General features: G+C 41.2%; 1 protein-coding gene across 3 annotated transcripts; it reads left to right on the top strand.

The window, feature by feature from the left end:
- The first annotated feature begins 2,200 nt into the window (after positions 1-2,200).
- Positions 2,201-17,233, top strand: dnd1 (DND microRNA-mediated repression inhibitor 1). Of its 3 annotated transcripts, XM_048603763.1 has the most exons (6): positions 2,803-2,910; positions 4,538-4,658; positions 5,443-5,910; positions 10,817-11,089; positions 11,216-11,335; positions 14,881-17,233. In XM_048603763.1, the coding sequence occupies exons 2-6, from the start codon at positions 4,541-4,543 to the stop codon at positions 14,943-14,945; spliced, it is 1,044 nt and encodes a 347-aa protein (XP_048459720.1). In that variant the 5' UTR covers positions 2,803-2,910; positions 4,538-4,540; the 3' UTR covers positions 14,946-17,233. The 3 variants fall into 3 exon arrangements, with proteins under 3 accessions (XP_048459719.1, XP_048459720.1, XP_020378215.2); XM_048603762.1 differs by lacking the exon at positions 2,803-2,910 and adding an exon at positions 2,201-2,267 and having other exon boundaries at positions 10,817-11,335; XM_020522626.2 differs by having other exon boundaries at positions 10,817-11,335.
- Positions 17,234-18,779: the final 1,546 nt, after the last annotated feature.

The following is an 18,779-nucleotide window of genomic DNA, read 5'->3' as shown; positions in this document are numbered from 1 at the left end:
AGATGCTGGAGAATCTGAGATAACAAGATGTAGAGCTGGATGAACACAGCAGGCCAAGCAGCATCAGAGGAGCAGGAAGGCTGCCGTTTCGGGCCTAGACCGTTCTTCAGAAATGGTTTATTGTTTTGACTAAATGTGTTTAATAAACACCAAATTTTCAGTGGAAAGCTTACACAAAGTCTCAGGACTTAGTTGAGACCCTGAAATCTTGAAACATTTCACTTCATGCATAAACATTGGGTTCTGGATCCTGTTTCTGAAATGTGGAATCCTTTTCCCAGCCCTCCTTTAACTGTTCTGAGTTTGCTGTCACATACATTGCCACTTTCAAAGTGGTAGGACTCTTTGATAAAACTAATCATAAATTATATAGGTAGCTATGGTTTTATTGATAGAGGGCTTCAATATAAAAGCCAGAAAGTTATGATAACTATTAGAAATTATTAGTTAGACCTCATCTGGAGTATTACACCTAATTCTGGTCACCGCACTGAGGATCATTAGAGTGGGGGGTGCAAAGGAGATTTGCCAAAATGATTCCAGGAAAAGAGGAAGATTGTTACATAGAAACAGACTGGAGAAGTTAAGACTGCCTTTATTTAACACCAATTATTCCCAGGTGAGCTCCTACTTAACTCAACAGATTGTGATTCAGGTAAACCTTGCCCTGAAGAAGGAATGAGACTTTGAAAGCTTGCATCCTCAAATAAACCTGTCGAACTATAACCTGGTCTTGTGTGATTTTTTGACCTTGTCCACCCCAGTCCAACACTGGCACCTCAACATCTTATTCGTGATGCGCTGGGCTCCATCTAATGCTGAGAAAAGTTTTTAAGACCTAACTGTACAGTTTTTGTTAGCTTTAGAAACTTATTTTATTTTGTAAGTTGCTTAAGGTAGGAATGTACATTACTGGCCATGTAGTACAGCGCTTCAATCTAAATTCACTCCTCCCAAGCAAAAAAAATGTCGGCAGGAACCTAACTCTGATTTTAACAACGATCCCTATGGGAGTCAATACTTCACGTCTAGAGTCATACAGCATGGAAACAGACCTGTCAGTCCAAGCCGTCTATGCTGAACATAACCCCAAACTAAGCTAGTCCCAGCTGCCGGCTCCTGGCACATACCTCTCCAAACCTTTCCTATTTGTGTACTTATCCACATTCTTTTAAATGTTGTAATTATGCCCACATCCACCACTTCCTCAGGAAGTTCATACCACATGCGAACCACCTTCTGTGTAAACATTTGACCCCAGGTCTTTTTTAAAATCTCTCTCCTCTTACCTTAAAAATCTGCCCCCTCCCAGTCTTGAAATCTCCCATGCTAAGGAGAAGACAACTACTATTAACCCTATCTATACCCTCTTAAAGTTGTGATTTTTCAAAAATAGAGCTATAAATTTAAGTGACGAATTATTATAGTTTTCTTATTGAAAATTAGGATTCAGCACTGTGAAGATTAAATTAATAAATGGAGATGGTCTCAGATTGTCAGGAAAATGGTTTTGAACCAGACAGGGTGTTATGACTTTACTAAATAGACTTGACCTATCACTGCTCCTGTTTCTCTTGGGAGAATGATGAGAGTGGAGTTGTTTAAAACCGATAGTCAGAGAGAAACTGTTTCTGCTGGCAAGATCAGTAACAAAAAATGCAGATTCAGTTGCTGAAGAAGCTAGGAGACAGATGAGAGAAGTTTTCCCACATGTTTTAATAATCTTGAACGCAGTGTTTACAGTGTGGTGGGAACAGGTTCATTGTTAATGTTCAAAACGGACTGAAATGAATCTTTAATGAAAAATGCGTGCAATGGTGAATGAGCAGGGAAATATGCAGAATTAGATAATTATTCTAAGAGCCAGTGCAAGCTAAATGGCCTCCGTCTGTATCTTTGATTCTCTGAGGAGGGCTGCAGCTATGAAAAAAGAACACTAAATAAAAGAGATAACACAGTGTGGAGCTGGAGCTTCTGGAGAACGGTCCCGAACCGAAACGTCAACTTTCCTGCCCCTTTGATGCTGCCTGGCCTGCTGTACTCCTCCAGCTCCACAATGTATTATCTCTAACTCCAGCATCTGCAGTTCTTACTATCACTAAATAAAAGCTTTTGTTTTAATAATAGAAGAATGACTGGGAAGGATATCACATGGCCTAATTAATCACAAGATAACGAAATGTTATATTCTGAGTTAAATAGTGTCTCCACTGAGGCGGGAGTGTAATGGCAGTGCATAGATCACAAAGTATAAACGGGAAATTAAGGTGAGGTTCTTTACACAGAGGGTAGTTAGAATGTAGAATTCTCTGACACAAAAGCAGAATCTGCAAATCTCTTTAAAAATGGAATTGGGCTCGTTGAAAGGAATAAGGTGCAAGAAGGCATGGTCACCAGTGGGACTAGACTATCTTCAAGTTAATATATTTCAAACGGTGAATTTATAACCTGGCATTTTCTTTCACGCCGCAACTTCAATATTCTTGTTCAACACAAAATTAGTAAATTAAGTGTTGTTCACCGAACTTCGAATCAAATTGTCAAAGGCCATCCACCAGTCGAGGACAGTTGCGATTTTGAAAGGTAGATATTAAGTGTCTGGAGGTGTTTGCTGAATTTAAAAGTAATGGAGGCAGAACTACCTAGGAGGACTTTGTTTTACCTCTGAGAGTTTCTACTTAAACTGCACCTTCCCCCACCTCACACACCACCCCCCCCACAAAAAAAAATCAAAGGCTTCCCCGAGAGGCTCTTCTCCCCTTCAATCTCTGGTCTTCAGGCACAGTTTGACCAATGGTTACTGTGGGACTCCGGGTCATATAAAAGGGTGGAGAGTTTCAGCTGATGCTGGACCCCAGGGAGAGTGAGTGAATGGCGCAGTTAGTTTGGGCCTGAGTCGGTAATTAACAGGTAGGAGAAAGGGCTTTTAAATCCGAGGCAGGCAAATCCCAGTTAAAGATTTTATTTCCCTCGGTCTAGCGAGATGACATGCTCCACGTTTTCCACAGTGCATAGTACATACATGTTTTTTTTTAAATTGCAACTTTGTTTGCACAAAGGACGGTAATTAGCTTTGTGATTGAGTATCTTCTTGTCACTGATGAAAAGAGACTTTTTTTTTGCTTTTGTTTATAAGAGAATTTCAACCTGGGAGTCTGTCCAGCACAGAGTATGAACTTGGATGGGCCAGTTCTCTCGTCCGGCGCCCCTCCAGAAATTAAAGACCCCTCGGGTCGGTCACCAAGTGACTTCCAGCTTTGGGAAGCTGTGAGTGTGACGCTTGCAGGCTTTCGATGTATGAGGAGTATTATCACTGGGCTTGATCCCAAGTAGCTGTCCTCACATAGCCAGTATGTTTGGGGTTGGGAGACCATTGTGATTAGGAACCAGAAGCCCCTGGCTTTGTTGAATTCTCATTCTGCATTCCACACCTGTCCCACTCCCTGCAGTATGGAATATGGTGCACTGTCTATGTTTGATTGTGTACTGTTATGGTCACCACACTATCAGAAGGGTGTGGATGCTTTGCAGAGGGTACAGAAAAGGTTACCAGGATGTTGCGTGGTATGGGGAACTTTAGCTATGAAGAAAGGTTGGATAGACTGGGAGCAAAAATGGAAATTGCTAGAACAGTTCAGCAGGTCTGACAGCATCTGCAAAGAGAAACCAGAGTTAACATATCAGGTCTGATGACCCTTCCTCAGAATGTTCTGAGGAAGGATTGCTGGAGCTGAAATGTGAACTTCTGATTTCTCTTCACAGATGCTGCCAGACCTGCTTAGCTCTTCCAGCAATTTCTGTTTTTGATTTACAGCATCGACTGTTCTTTTCAGTTTTTATTTGGATAGACTGGGTTTGTTTTCACTGGAATGCAGGAAGTTGAGGGGTGACCTGATAGACATTTATAAGATTGTGAATGGCATGGATAGAATGGAAAGTATGAGGCTTTTTCCCAGGGTGGAGGGGTCAATTACTAGGGGACACAGGTTCAAGGTGCAGGGGGTTGTGGGGGGCAGGGAATTTTAGAAGAGATGTGTGAGACACAAAGGGTGGTGAATCCCTGGAATGTGCTGCCAGAGGAGGTGGTGGAAGCAGGCACAATAGCTGCATTCACGAAGCACCTGGACAAATACATGAATAGGAAGGGAATGGAGGAATATGGATCCTGTAAGTGAAGCCAGTTTTAGCATGGAAAGCCAAAATGTGTCAGTGCAGGCTTGGAGGGCTGAAGGGCCTGTCCCTGTGCTGTATTGTTCTTTGTGCATTTGTAAAAGTTGAGTTTCCAATTTCCAAAGCACAAAGCATTTTTAATGTAACGTTGGCTTTAATGAAAGCAGTAATTTAACTTTAATTTTCACATAGAAAGTCTCCACCTCTATGAACACACTGTACATGTCATTGTGTGTATATTTTGCAGAGAGGCTTGATTCAATGCAGAGTTCTTGATCTTTCAAGTACGTAAACAAGTTACCTTTTCTCCATTGTGCACTAGAATTTCTCTAAAAGTTTGTATGTTTTGCATTAATACTTTCCACAGAAGATGGCAAATGATTTGTTGAACACTCCAAATAAGTTGGCATTCGAAGCATGGGTAGAAGAAACTGGCATCAGTCTGGTCCAGATCAATGGCCAAAGGAAGTTTGGGGGACCTCCTCCAGGTTAGTTGTTAGGCATTTTCTCTTCACTGGCAGGAGGCAGTACAGGAATGTAGTGTGTTATCTTTGTTTTCGTGTGGTGAGATCACTGCTGTAATATCTATTCGATCTTTTGAGCTTGTAGGTGCTCTGAAGACTGGTCATTGTTTGAAATGTAGGAACAAGAAGAGGCCATTCAGTCACTTGACCCCATTCTAGCAGTTGTTTAATAGCAGATTTGTATCTTAGCACCTTGATTCTGTCCAAGCCCCTGCCCTGGTATATATTTATTTCTCTCTTTCTTGAATATATTTAGTGATGTGGCCTCTTGTTGGGAGAGAATTCCACATGTTCATTACCCTTTGAGTGAAAAATGTTTCCTTTTCCCTGTACTGAATGGTCTACCCCATATCCTGAGAGTGACGTCTGATTCTAGATTCCCACAAGCAGGGAAAACCCCCTTCCTACATCTAGTCTGTTTAGCCCTGTTAGAATTTTGTTTCATTGTACATTTCAATCAGACATGCATTTCGGCTGAAGGAAGGATTTTGTTCTATTCTGGCAGTGACCACATCTCATGCAAGGACCTGCAGAAATGTAGGTTAATTTTAATATTATTTACCAGTGCTCATGGGGGCAGAATAGTTATAAATGTTTGAGACGAAAAGAACTACGGATGCTGGAAGTCTGAAACAGATACAGAAAATGCTGAAAAATCTCAGCAGGTCTGGCAGCATCTGTGGAGAGAACTCTGTGTCTGTGTCTGTGTGCGTTTAGTACTTTATCATTGTTCCTGCTTATTCTGCAGGTTGGACTGGCCCTCCACCTCTAACTGGGTGTGAGGTCTTCATCGGCAAACTACCCCAGGACCTCTATGAGGATAAACTAATCCCGTTGTTTCAGATGGCCGGGAAACTTTATGAGTTTCGTCTCATGATGACGTTCAGCGGCGAAAACCGGGGATTTGCGTATGCCAAGTATGCTAATCGTTGGTATGCCCAGTGTGCCATTGCCATGTTCAATGGCTACCAAATATGTGACGGGCTCCCCATGGTGGTCTGCAAGAGCACTGAGAAAAATGAGCTATGTGTCAGAGGCATTCCCTGGGGGAAGCAGAGACTGGAGGTCCTGGAAGTGCTGAAGGAGCTGACTGAGGGAGTGACTGACCTGTCGCTTCATCTCAACAAAGAGCGGAGGAAAAAGATGGCACTATTTGCGGTTGTGACATATCAAAATCATCGAGCAGCAGCGATGGCAAAGAAGACGCTCGTAGAAGGTAGGGTTCAGCCTGTATTTTGCAAGTTTCCATGGATTCCTAGAGCAGTGACATTGTGATGCAACCATCTTCCCATGCAAAACACATCTTGCAATTATTGAAAATTGCCTGTCTTAGTGACAGTTCCAGTCCATCAGACGAATGATCTTGGCTTTTCTCTAGATGATCCTGCCAATGTCCCTCACTGTTAACCACTACCCAAACAAGTTTTTGGACTTTTGTCCAGCTCATTGCTGTTTGTCCCATACTGCAGTGCCTAAAATGGAAGCTGCACTTAGTAACATTTCAAATGTTACTATCTGAAAACCCTTGAGTAAATTCAAGAAGTGTGATTTAGATGTGATTAAAAACTTTTACTGTCTGCTTTCTTTACATCCGTGTCAATGCATCTGAACCTTGCTTGAAGATTCAGAATTAACCTTTCAACTTTGCCTATTTCGTTGAATCAGCAGCCAGGAGCAATCAGAAAATTGATCCCTTCCCTCCCTCCCAGCTAAGGAATTAATTATCAAATTAAACCCTTTCAGGTCTCCATGCCCATCCCTCAACCCCAGACGAGGAATCAAATGACACTGGTTATCATAGTCATATAGCATGGAAATAAATTCTTCGGTCCAACTCATCCATGCTGACCAAGTATCCTAAATTAATTTAGTCCCATTTGCCAGCATTTGGCCTACATCTATCTAAACCCTTCCTATTCATGTACCCTCCAGAAGCCTTTTAAACGTTGTAATTGTACCCACCTCCACCACCAACTCTGGCAGCTCATTCCATCCACACTCAACCCTCTGCGTGAAAAAGTGTCCCTTGGGTCCCTTTTTTGAAATATTCCCCCTCTCACTTTAAACCTATGCCCCTCTAGTTTTGGACTGTTCTACTTGGGGAAAAGATCTTGACTATTCACCCTATCCGTGTCCCTCATTATCTTAAAAACCTCTATAAGGTCACCCCTCAGCCTCCAATGGTCCAGGGAAAATAGCCCCAGCCTATTCAGCCTCTCCCTATAGATTAAACTCGACAGTCCCATCAACATCTTAGTAAATCTTTTCTGAACCCTTTCAAGTATAACAACATCTTTCCTATTGCAGGGAGACCAGAATTGAATGCCTGGAGGGTTGTGGGTAATGTTCACACTTCCTCCCTCTCAGACCGTTTAAAATTGTGGACTTGATCTCCCACAAGCAGCAGTAACTCTTATCTTATGCATTCAACTGAAAATGCAGATTAGTGGAAAATGCTGTTCGTGGATATTGAGGGATATGAAGAGGAGGCAGATGGATAGTATTAAGGTATAAGTTACTAAAAATCTCAGTGAGAGGTGGTACAGGTTTGAGGGGCTGAATGGCCTCCTTGTGTCTCATTGATTATTTGATCAGCTAGAGAGGATTAAATGCCAGTTTGGGTCTTCTGACACTTCCGTACAAATCATTCATTGCTGTAAATCCAAGAGAAAGGCTTGAATTGAGAACATTTCACATTCCATTGGATCTCAAATTTTCAGAACCAACCCCATTGATGTTGTATTACAACATTTAACTGATTCATAAATGAGTTATTACACTTACATCACAAATATCAGGTTTAACCCAAGCTTTATGCTCCTTCCAAGTGTCCTCCTACCTTACTTCATCTCTTTTCCAGCTGCAAAACCCATGTTTAAAACCGAATCTTCATGGTATGAGCTTGTCTGGCTGGGTTAGCATTTATTTCTTATTCCATATTGCCCTGGACAAGGTTGTGATGAGCTGTATTCCTGAAATGCTGCAGTCCATGCTGTGTAGAGACACCCAGTGAGTTGTTAGGAAGTTTCAGGATATTGACCCAGCAACAGTGAAGGATCAGCAACATTGTTCCAAATCTGCATGATATTGGTAGGAACTTGGTAATTCCAGTAATGATCTGGGGACATTGGTTCAAATCCAATCGTGACAGCTAGTGAATTCTACAAGACATTTGGGGCAGCATGGTGGTTCAGTGGTTAGCACTGCTGCCTCACAGCACCATGGACCCAGGTTCAATTTCAGCCTCGGGCAACTGTCTGTGTGGAGTTTGCACATTCTCCCCATGTCTGCGTGGGTTTACTCCTTGTGCTCAGGTTTCTTCCCACAGTCTAAAGATGTGTAGGATTGGCCATGCTAAATTCCCCGTAATGTGTAGATTAGGTGGGTTACAGGGGGATGAGTCTGGGTGGGATGGTCTGAGGGTCGGTGTGGACTTGCTGGGCCGAAGGGCCTGTTTCCACACTCTGGGGATTCTGTGATTGATTTGGGAAGTCAAAATACAATCCATCAATCAGCATGGCTTTACGAAGGGTAAATCATGTTTGACTGATTTGCTAGAGTTCTTTTTAAGTTGTAACAAACAAGGTGGAAAATGGGGATCCTGTAGATGTGGTATATCTGGACTACCAGGAGACAATTGAATTGAATTGAATTGAATTGAATTGAATTGAATTGAATTGAACTGAATTGAATTTTCTTTATTGTCATGCACACAAATGAGTACAGTGGAAAGTTTACAAGTTGCCACTTACAGCATCATCTTATGTACAAGGTACCTAGGTCCAGATTCTTCAGTACAACTACTGAGGGAAAAGAAATAGAAAAATAAAGAAATGAAAAAGTATTTGAGGTGCTGCACAAAATATGCAAGATAAGATCACATGGGATTGGGTAATTTATGAGCTTGAATGGAGAATTGGCTAACCAACAAAGCAGAATGTTGGGATAAATGGGTCTTTGTCTAGTTGGCAAGATGAAACCAGTGGGTGCCAGAGGGTTTGAGACTTGAGACCTCAGCGATTTATTATCTATATTAATGACTTGGATGCGGGGATAGAAGATACTATATCCAAATTTGCAGATGACACTAAAATAAGTGGGAAAGTAATTTTAAGAATAAGAAATTGACAAATGGATGTGGTTAGTTTGGGTGAATGAACCAAATTTTGGCAGATGAAGTTTAATGTTAAGTGTGAGGTTATCCATTTTTGTCAGAGGAATGGAAAGATTATTATCTAAATGGAGACAAACTTCAGTGCTTCAGTGCAGCGGGATCTGGTTGTCCTTGTGCATGAATCACAGAAAACTAGTATGCAGGTACAGCAAGTAATAAGGAAGGCAAATAAAATTTTGGCATTTATTACTAAAGGCATTGAGTATATAAAATTAGGGAAGTGTTGCTGTAACTATACAAGGAATTAGTGAGACAGCACCTGGAGTATTGCATTCAACCTTCTTTCCCTTTGTAGAGGAAGGATGTAGTTATATTGGAAGCAATTGGAGGGAGTTCATTGGATTGATCCCAGAGATGGGGACATTTGTCATACGGAAGAAAGATTGAGCAGTTTATGCCTATACTCTCTGGGGTTCAGAAGAATGAGAGCTCTAATTGAGATATATAAGATACTAAAGGGAATTGACAAAGTAGACATGAAGTGGATGTTTCCTCGTGCGGCAATCTATAACGAGAGGTCCTAAGGGGTAGTCGATTTAAAACAGATGGGGAGAAATTACTTCTCCCAAAGGATCATGAATCTGCAGAATTTATTACCCCAGAATGTGATGGATGCTGGGACATTGAGTAAGCTTTGAGGGCGTTGACAGATTAGTAATGAGTTAAAAGTTATGTGGCGTGGTTAGGAAAATGGAACTGACGCCAAAATAAGATCATCCATCATTGTACTAAATTATGGGGCAGGCTTGGGGGACTGAATTGCCTACTCCTCCTAGATCTTGTGCTCTATTTAGCCGGATGAAATAAATATCTCATGGGGAATGGTAATCTGCTGTCCTTGTTCTGAGGAGGGGTCACCAGACCCAAAATGTTAACTCTGATTTCTTTTTCTTCACAGATGCTGCCAGGCCTGCTCAGCTTTTCCAGCAATTTCTGTTTTTGTTCCTTATTTTCTCTTTATTCACTTTCGGGATGAGGGCGTCATTGTCTAGGCAGCATTTATTGCCCATCCGTAATTGCCCAGGGGGCAGTTGCGAGTCAACCACATTGCTGTGGGTCTGGAGTCACATGTAGGCCAGATGAGGTAAGGATGGCAGTTTCCTTTCCTAAAGGACATTAGTGAACCAGATGGATTTTCCGACAATCAACAATGGATTTACGGTCATCATCAGATTCTTAATTCCAGATATTTTATTGGATTCAAATTCCACCATCTGTTGTGGTGGGATTCTAACCTGGATCCCCAGAACGTTGTCCGGTCTCTAGATTAACAGTCCAGCGATAATACCGTTAGGCCATTGCCTCCCTCCTGATCTACAGCATCTGCGGTTCTTTCGGTTTTTAATCTGCTGTTCTTATCTGGTCTGGCATACATATGATGCCAGGTCCATTGTAATATGGTGGAAATGAAGTGGCCTCCGAAATGGCTGCACAAGCAGCTCAGTTTAAAGTCAATTCGGGATGGGCAACAAATGCTGGTCTTCCCAATGACACCTATATCTCATGAAAGGCTAAAGAGCATTTTTTATTTTCTGTAGCTTATAGCTGGTTAAGGAGTTGGAAGTTTGCCAACTGATATTAAAGCTTAGAGTCACATCAGGAAATGGAGTAACTGAAACTTGAAAGTTTTAACTTTCTTGTAAGACCCTTTTTGACACTACTGATGAGGCAGGTGAAGGCTTGCGTTGTCTCCAATTTGTACCAAGTGCAGACATCTGGAACAATTGTTGAATTGATGAATGAAATATTTAAACCTTGACCTGTCTGCTGCCAAATTTGTTTAGGGGGTGAATCTAGTTTATTTTCCGGTTTAAGTTGGTTGCCATGTGGTTAATTCAATAGTTTTTTTAAAAAAATACTTGTTTAATTCAACAAACGTATGGGTAGAACTTAACTTCTGACTCTGGTTAATGGTAACTTTTTTTTTTGGTTTTGTTTCTGGTTTCAGGTTGTATCGAGCTCTGGGGCCGACCCATTGAGGTTGACTGGGTGAAAGTGGATGGGAGACAGAAGAGTCACGACAGCCTCCTTTCTCAAACCCAGCTGGGTTTGTCGGCAGCACCATGGTTGGTGTTGCCCCCTGGGCTCTCCCTACCATCACCAAAGGGTCTTGCCAAATGCTTCATGCCCGAGTTAAACGTCTCTTCTAATTGTGGCCAAAGCACTACATCTGCCGGATCGATGGGCCTGATGACTCAATGCCTTCACTCGGAGGGCCCAGGTCTGTTGAACACCCGATGTGATGTTGTTCAAATTCTGAATGCCTATTGTGCGCATAAGGAACTAGGGACTCCAGTGTATAATGTCCAATCTCTGAGGACTGACCAGCAACGCTTTCTGTTTAAAGTGTTCTTGCCAGGACTTGCTGCCTCTTTCAGTGGGACAGTGACCCTGACTCCTGATGAGCTGGCTTTGGGGAAGAACAAAGCTAAGCAAGAAGCTGCCCACCAAATCTTGATGTATTTGGGTGAGTAAATGTATTTCTTTTAGTGTTGTGGAAACCTGTGACCTCCACCATCTTGAAGGACAAGGGCAGTGTCAATCAGGAAACAGCTTCCTCCCTGCTCCAGTCTCTCTCCACCCTGACTTTGAATTATACTTGTATTATTTTTCACTGGATGAATTTTAAAAATGGAGTAATAGTTTTCACCTCCAGAAAACCAGAATAAAAAGTGTGCAATTTAGGAAAAAGCTAGACAGAGATCTGGTGAGAGATGCTATCTGGAGTTATTATCATTGAGGAAAAAATGAACTTGTAAGCAAAAGACCTTGTGCAGGGAAGTTGTCTCTCAAACTTTGAGGTTTTTTTTGAGGTCACAAAGATGACTGAGGGCAGGGGATTGATGTCTGCATGGACTTGAGCAAGGCCTTTGACAATGTCCCTCATGGCAAGCTGATACAGAAGGTGAAGTCACATGAGATCTATGGTGAGCTGGTAAGATGGATACAGAACTGGCTTATTCATAGAAGATAGAGTAGTGGTGGAAGGATCTTTTTCTGATTGGAGATCTGTGACCATAGGTATTCTACAATGATCAGTGCTGCGACTCCTATCTTTTGTAATACATATAAAGTGATCTGGAGGAGAACGTAGGTGGCCTGATTAGTAAGTTTGCAGAAGACCCAAAGATTGGGGGAGCTGAGGATAGTGAGGAGAATTGGCAGAAGATAAAGCTGGATATAGATAGGCTGGAGACTTGGGCAAATAAATGGAAGATGGAATTTCCTCTGGACCAATGTGAGGTGATGCACTTTTTATTTGTTTTGGAAGGTCTAATGTAGGAGGGTAGTATACAGAAAATGGCAGACCCTTAGTAGCATCAACATGGAGGGATTTAGATGTGCAGGTCAACAGTTCCCAGCAAGTGGCAACACGAGTGGATAAAGTGATCCAAAAGGCACGTGCCATGTTTGCTTTCATCAGTTGGTGCATAGAGTATAAAAATTGTCAAGTCATATTGCAGTTGTATAGAACTTTAGTTACGCCACATTTGCAATGGTGCATATAGTTCTGGTCACCACACTACCAGAAAGATGTGGAGGCTTTGGAAATGGTTTACCAGGATGTTGCGTGGTTTGGAGGGTATTAGCTGAGGAGACAAACTTGATTTGTTTTCATATGAACATCAGGTTGAGGGGTCACCTGATAGAAGTTTGGAAAATTGAGAGATGGATAGCTGGGAGTTTTTTTTCCGAGAGTCGAAATCCAAATATGATGAGACATGGGCTTAAGGTAAAAGGGGGGAAAGTTTAAACGAGATGAGAAGCAAGTTTTTTTTACAAGAGTGTGGTAGGTGCCTGGAATACACTGCCAGAGGAGGTGGTGGAAACAGATACAATAGCAACATTTAAAATGCATCATGACTTATGAGTAGTCAGGGAATAGAGGGATATTGATTGTGTAGCAGCAAAAAGGCACCATCATCCGATCTGTTCCTGTGCTGTAATGTTCTTGTTCTGTTGTGAACACTGAACCTCGCAAAAGGATATGTTAATATTGGAGGTGGTGCCACACTGGTTCACTGGAATGATACCAGGGCTAAGCAATTGAAATAAAGCCACATTCTTTCAGCTATAATCCAGGTATTAAAGGGCTCTCTTGCATAGATGGAGTGACTAGAGCCTCTGGGAGATCCAGAACAAGGGATTGTAACCTTAAAAAAAAAATAGAGCTAGGATGTGCAGGGACAGTTCTAGGAAGCAGTTCTTCACATAGTGTGTTGGAAATCTGGAATTCCTCCCCACCCAGCTCAGCATCACCTCAGTATTGCTTCCTTTTTTTTTAAAATTAAAGGAGCCTAGAGACTTTTTAAAAAAAATTGAGGTGAGCATAAGTAACCAACTTGTTTTGGTAAATTAGCAACAAGTGTTAATTGTCAAGGAAATGAAAGATGATATTTCCATTTGATGAATTTTCAGATTGTGCAACTTTCAAGATGGGCTGTATATTCCATTATATATTCAGAAAAATGTACATTTACGCTCCCAAAAGAAGTCCCTTCTCTCCTCCATCCCAGCCTTCTGTACCTTAATAGTGAATATTGAGGGAGAAATGTCAATCCATACCATTACTTCAGGTATTGATTAATCCTATACAGCGTATTAAGGAATGTGGGACGAAGTTATCATGGATCAAGGTTTGATTAAATGGTGGAAAAGGATGGACCAGCTGAATAACCAACCCTAGTTGTCACTGGGGAAAACTCATTGGAAGTAGTTTGACATTTTCAATTCATGATGAATGTGCTGATTAAATTTGGTATTTGCGTTGCATTTTTTAAAAAAAAACTCAGATGTGGGTGTCGCTGGCAGGGCCAGCGTTTATTGCCCATCCCTAGTCGCCCTTGAGAAGGTGGTGGTGAGCTGCCTTCTTGAACTGCTGTAGTCCACCTGCTGTTGGTTGACCCACAATGCCCTGAGGGAGGGAATTCCAGGATTCTGATCCAGCGTCAGTGAAGGTACAGCAATATATTTCTGAGTCCCGATGGTGAGTGGCTTGGAGGGAAGCTTGCAGGTTGTGGTGTTCCCATGTATCTGCTGCCCTTGTCCTTCTAGATGGAAGTGGTCTTGTATTTTGGAAGGTGCTGACTGAGGATCTTGATTGTCCAGCTGCCTTTAATCTGCACAGGAGAGGAATAAATTGAATGTCATTCATTTCTATCTAGCAAATGACTATACTGTGCCATGCTTGTAATGGCTGAGAGGTAGGAGGTGAAAATTGACTGATTCAGGTGCAAGTCCCACTTCAGCTCCGAACAGGCTGACAGCTGCATCGGCTACAAGCAGTTCCCCCAACTCGACTCTCAAGGGTCCAAAAGTGGTGGAATGCTGTGGTCTCACAGTAGGTAGGGGATGTGAGATGGGATTGACTTGGGGTAGGTTTTGTGTGTGTGCATGGGGTATGGAGTCCTGATGTTTTGTCATGGGTTGTTGAGAGACCATCATGGAGCATTCTTTCAGAAGGCAGGAGGTTGGGGAAGTCAACCAGTGAATTTTAAAGATCCCTAGGTCTGTAAGTAGGATGGGGTTGTGGGGGGGGGAGGTGGCCATAAACTTCCACCATTCTGTTTATTTGACAGATCTGCCATTTTTAATTTATAATACAGGCTACATGCATTGTTAATAGGCCCACATTTCCACTTAACTGCTTGCATAGATTCTCAGTTCTTTTTATATTTAGCTTAAAAGCAATATTGGAGCTTTTTCAATTTATTGTACCATTTACTTTCTTCATGGGGAGAATGCTCTTAAAAAGCAACCTGCTAGATTCCCATTGATTTCCTGCATTTGTGTAAAAGCTTTTGGACTAAGTTGCAGTTTAAAAACCTTGGGGCTCCTTTTATAATGCTGCTGTTGTAACCAATGTTGAAATAATTTCTCTGTGGATGTGTATAGTCCATTTGTGCATGTTTGGATCAACACAGGTTTTAGTCTTGTTTGCCTAATACACTTGAGATAGAATACATAAAACATCCTTCTTCAAGCTGCTAATGGTCTTTATTTCCATTACAGGTCATTCCTTGGGTTTTGATGGCTTTAATCCTCCTAATACTTTGACTCTGAAGAACCCATTTTGAACTCTAGGTTTTACTCTGAACTATACAGACTTCTGGTTTCTGCAATTTCCAAAGAAAAATTGGATCTGAACACAAGTTTGTTATTGTTACACTTTCACATTTTGTTTGAGTTTTTTTTAAACCTGAGCACATGTTTGCCACTGTTTTAAAAATGTTTAATAGTTAGTAAGTTTGCCTACTCATTCTAAGCTCTGCCAGGATTCTTTTTGTCTGTCTTTGTCTCTCTGTCTGTCTGTCTTTCGCACTTATCAAACTTGACAGCTTGCCTCTAGTTGTTAATTCCTTAATCTGTACCAGTGTAAACTGAATTCCTGATGTGTTCACATTTTATAAAATTAAATGAGGAAGGACACCATCAATGTGCCAATAAGCTTTCTTTTTTTCATCTTTTAGCCCATGTTTAAGACAGAAGGAATGGACTTTAATGCAGGATTTTCAAATAACTTAAATTTCCTTGTGTCCAAATTCTTGATGGATCCAGTCATTTTATGAAACCTAGACTGGTTAACCATGGAGGACCTGAAGTATTTGTAGCTGCCTTGAGTGTTTTATCCTCCCCATTTACATGAGAATGCTGAATTATCATTTGATGCTTTTTTAGCACAATGTGAACTATCCAGTAACTGAGACTGACAGTGAATTGTATTCTTTTGCTTCATTTTCAGTATCTTTTCCTAAATTGTAAATTTTTTTTGGCTTTCTGTTCACTTCATGATTAGGGATTTCTGCTGCATTTAGTCTGCTCATTTATGTATAACATTGTAAATATTGCATTGCGGTCCAGTGACTTTTTTTTAAAGATAAAAACCTTTTTTACTTGTGCTTTTTGGATGTGTGCTGTCCACTGGGACCTAGGGGAGTCCTTGCATGTGAGAACCTAGATGGAACAGAAATGGATTAAGGTTTTGCTCCCAAGGTACAGATGTAATATTGCTCAGTATCTCATTGAGGAGCTCAATAAATGGGTCACAGCTTGCTAACTACAAAGTCTCTGGGATGTCCTGGAATTGCTGAACTTTCAGTCACTCTGATGAGGTGATTGTATTTTGATGGTATGCATGCTGGGATTAACATGTCTACCAGCTATGATCTTGCAGCAATTGGCTTTGATGTAACAGACTTGAACATAAGACCTCGGAGTAGGCAATTCAGCCCCTCATGCCTGCTTTCCCCCATTTAATACAAACATGGCTGATCTCCTTGCAGCCTCAACTTCACTTTTTTCCTGTCTGCTCTCCATAACCCTTCATCCCATTACGAATTAAAAATCTGTCTTTGTCATCCTTTCAAATTTACCTAATGTCCTGGCATCCACTGCACTCTGGGTAGTGTATTCCAAGATCCACGACCAGAAGTAGTTCCTCCTCAAATCTGTTTGAAATCTGGTACTCCTTATTTTTAAAACTATGACAAATGTTCCCTCTAATTTTCTTTTGGGCTGTATAGGCCTCAGAGACCCATGCACGACAGCAACTTCTGATTTCGGAAGTCAATGCCATGATCGCTGTGTGCCAAACATCAGAAGGGCTGAACAGCTTAGAGGAAACATTGACTGACCTCTTGTTATAGATTGCCCCTTGTAGGGCAATGTCCATTCTCCATCCACTTTGTCAATTCCCTTTTTAATATCTTCTATACCTCCAATTGGATCCCCTCTCATTCCTCAACTCCAGAGTATAGTCTGACCTGCTGAATCTATCTTAAGACAAAGGTGGAATTAATCTAGTGAACCTCCTCTGAATTGCAACATGGGGAGAAAGGCCATTTCTGATTAGTTATTGACCTGGTAAAGACCATGGCCTGGAATAACCAGATTGAGGTCTTAATAGTAAATGGATCTTTTCAAAAAAAAATGTAGTTGCAGCAGGTTAACTCTAAAGCGCTACCTCCATTCAATACCTGCCCCTTTTTTTTTTCACATGAAAAGTTCTGCACAACCAAAAGTACAGTCTGTCCGTAGTAATGCTGTTTAGCTGTGACTTGCTGTCACACAAATCTCTCGAATCTAATCGTACCATACCTACGCAAACAGCTCTGCTTGGGGTGAGGAAATGTTCTGATGGATGTATCATCCATCAGATCATTTGACCCTAACCTGTTAGTGTCTCATGCGCATTGAAATCTCATTTCAGTTACATGCCACTCTGCTGACTCTCCATGCTGGCTTTATGAAAGTGAGACTTAAAATTAAGATTTCTGTAAACTGATGTTTGGTAGCTTTTTGCACAAGTATTTTTGTTTCAAGTAACTTAATGTTGTAGAAAAAAAAAGTTCTGGTTTAAAATTGACTGTGGTTTTGTTCATGTTTTTGACCTTTTACAAAGTTCTGTTGGAAGGAAATATTGCTTTTTAATTTCATTAAAACTGCATGTTTCAAAAATGGTGTCTTTTGGATTATAACATGTTTCTGTGTCTCTTTCTTTCTTTTCTCTCTTTTCCACCCCCCCACAGCATAACCCCTTGCTGCATTATCACTTGTCACATTGGTGCCTGGTCAGTAATTGATGCTAAAATTTAATAGGAAGCCTTGAATTTGCTAGTTTGCTGGTTACATTTAGTCAGCATGGAATTTATCTGTCATCAGGTGCTGACTGTCCTGCTCTGAATTCCTAACCTTTTTTTTGTTGAAATTACAAATCATTTACAAAATTGGTTTAGCTCTAACCCCTTCACTGCAAGGCTAACAGTAACAAAAGTTAAGAAGCTAAAGAGTTGAGCAACACAGTTGGCATACTAGTTTTTAGCAAGGTCAAGTCAACAACTTATTTTGCACATCTGCTCATAAAGAGTTATTAAAAGCAGAATGAGAGAATTGCCAGTCTATAGAATTGTTGTCTTGCAGCACAGAAGCAGGCCTTTTCAAAAGAAACATTAAACAAGGTCTTGCCTTGCCCTCTTATAGAATGCTTAGGGTGGAAGCAGGCTATTCGTCCCATTGAGTCTATAGTAGCTCTCTGAAGAGCATCCCTCCAAGACTCAGTGTGCAGTAGGTGACACCATACCCCACGACTCTCGATGGGGTGGAAATTCCCACCAAGGTAAGCTCAAAGTTTCCATCGGAGTTCAAACAGTGAGATTAATAACTTGAACTTCTCCAGCAATTTTCATGTATTGTGATTTTTCAAATGCATTGATGCAGGAGGAAAGGAATCAGAATTTCCAGAATGAGGTGACAGCTCTTCTCAGTGATGTGGAAGTGAGACGCCATTGAGTCGTGGAAAGTAGACAAGCAAAACTGCCCAGGAAAGTGATCTCCTCAATCTGAAAGCATGTGCTTGTAATGCAGGCAGTGAGTAGAAATGTACAAATTAATATAAAAATGATTTAGGAATATAGGAATAAAACTAGTCCCTCAAGCTTATTCTGCCATTCAATGAGATCATGGCTGATCTGTGGCCTAACTCCATATAGCTCCCTTGGGCTCATAACTCTTAATACCCTTTGTTTAACAAAAATGTATCTATGTCTGATTTAAAGTTAACTCATCTAGCGTCAACTGATGTTTGTGGAAGAGAGTTCCAAACCTCTACCACACTTCCCAGGGAATCTGCACACAGATTTGTTTTAAACTTAGAGTGTTAGTTTTTGAGTTGAAAGTTTAGGACAGTCACAATGTTTTTATTGCTGTTACCAAAATGCAGTTGTATTGGCAGTGCTTGTGACTTTAGTTAGTTTAACCTGTAACTACAAGCCAGCAACCCCCACCCCAGCAGCACACCTTGCAAGCCGTCTCTGGTTTTGCAAAACATGTCTTGGGTTGGGGGTTACAGCTGTCTGGAGTAAAACAAAACAAAATGCTGGAAAGATTTCAGCAGGTCAGGCAGCAATAATAAA

Source organism: Rhincodon typus, chromosome 12 (genome assembly GCF_021869965.1).
Source record: "Rhincodon typus isolate 14 chromosome 12, sRhiTyp1.1, whole genome shotgun sequence".
NCBI lineage: Eukaryota > Metazoa > Chordata > Chondrichthyes > Orectolobiformes > Rhincodontidae > Rhincodon > Rhincodon typus.
Note: the sequence above shows the minus strand (reverse complement) of the source record. Positions and strands in the feature narration are given on the sequence as shown.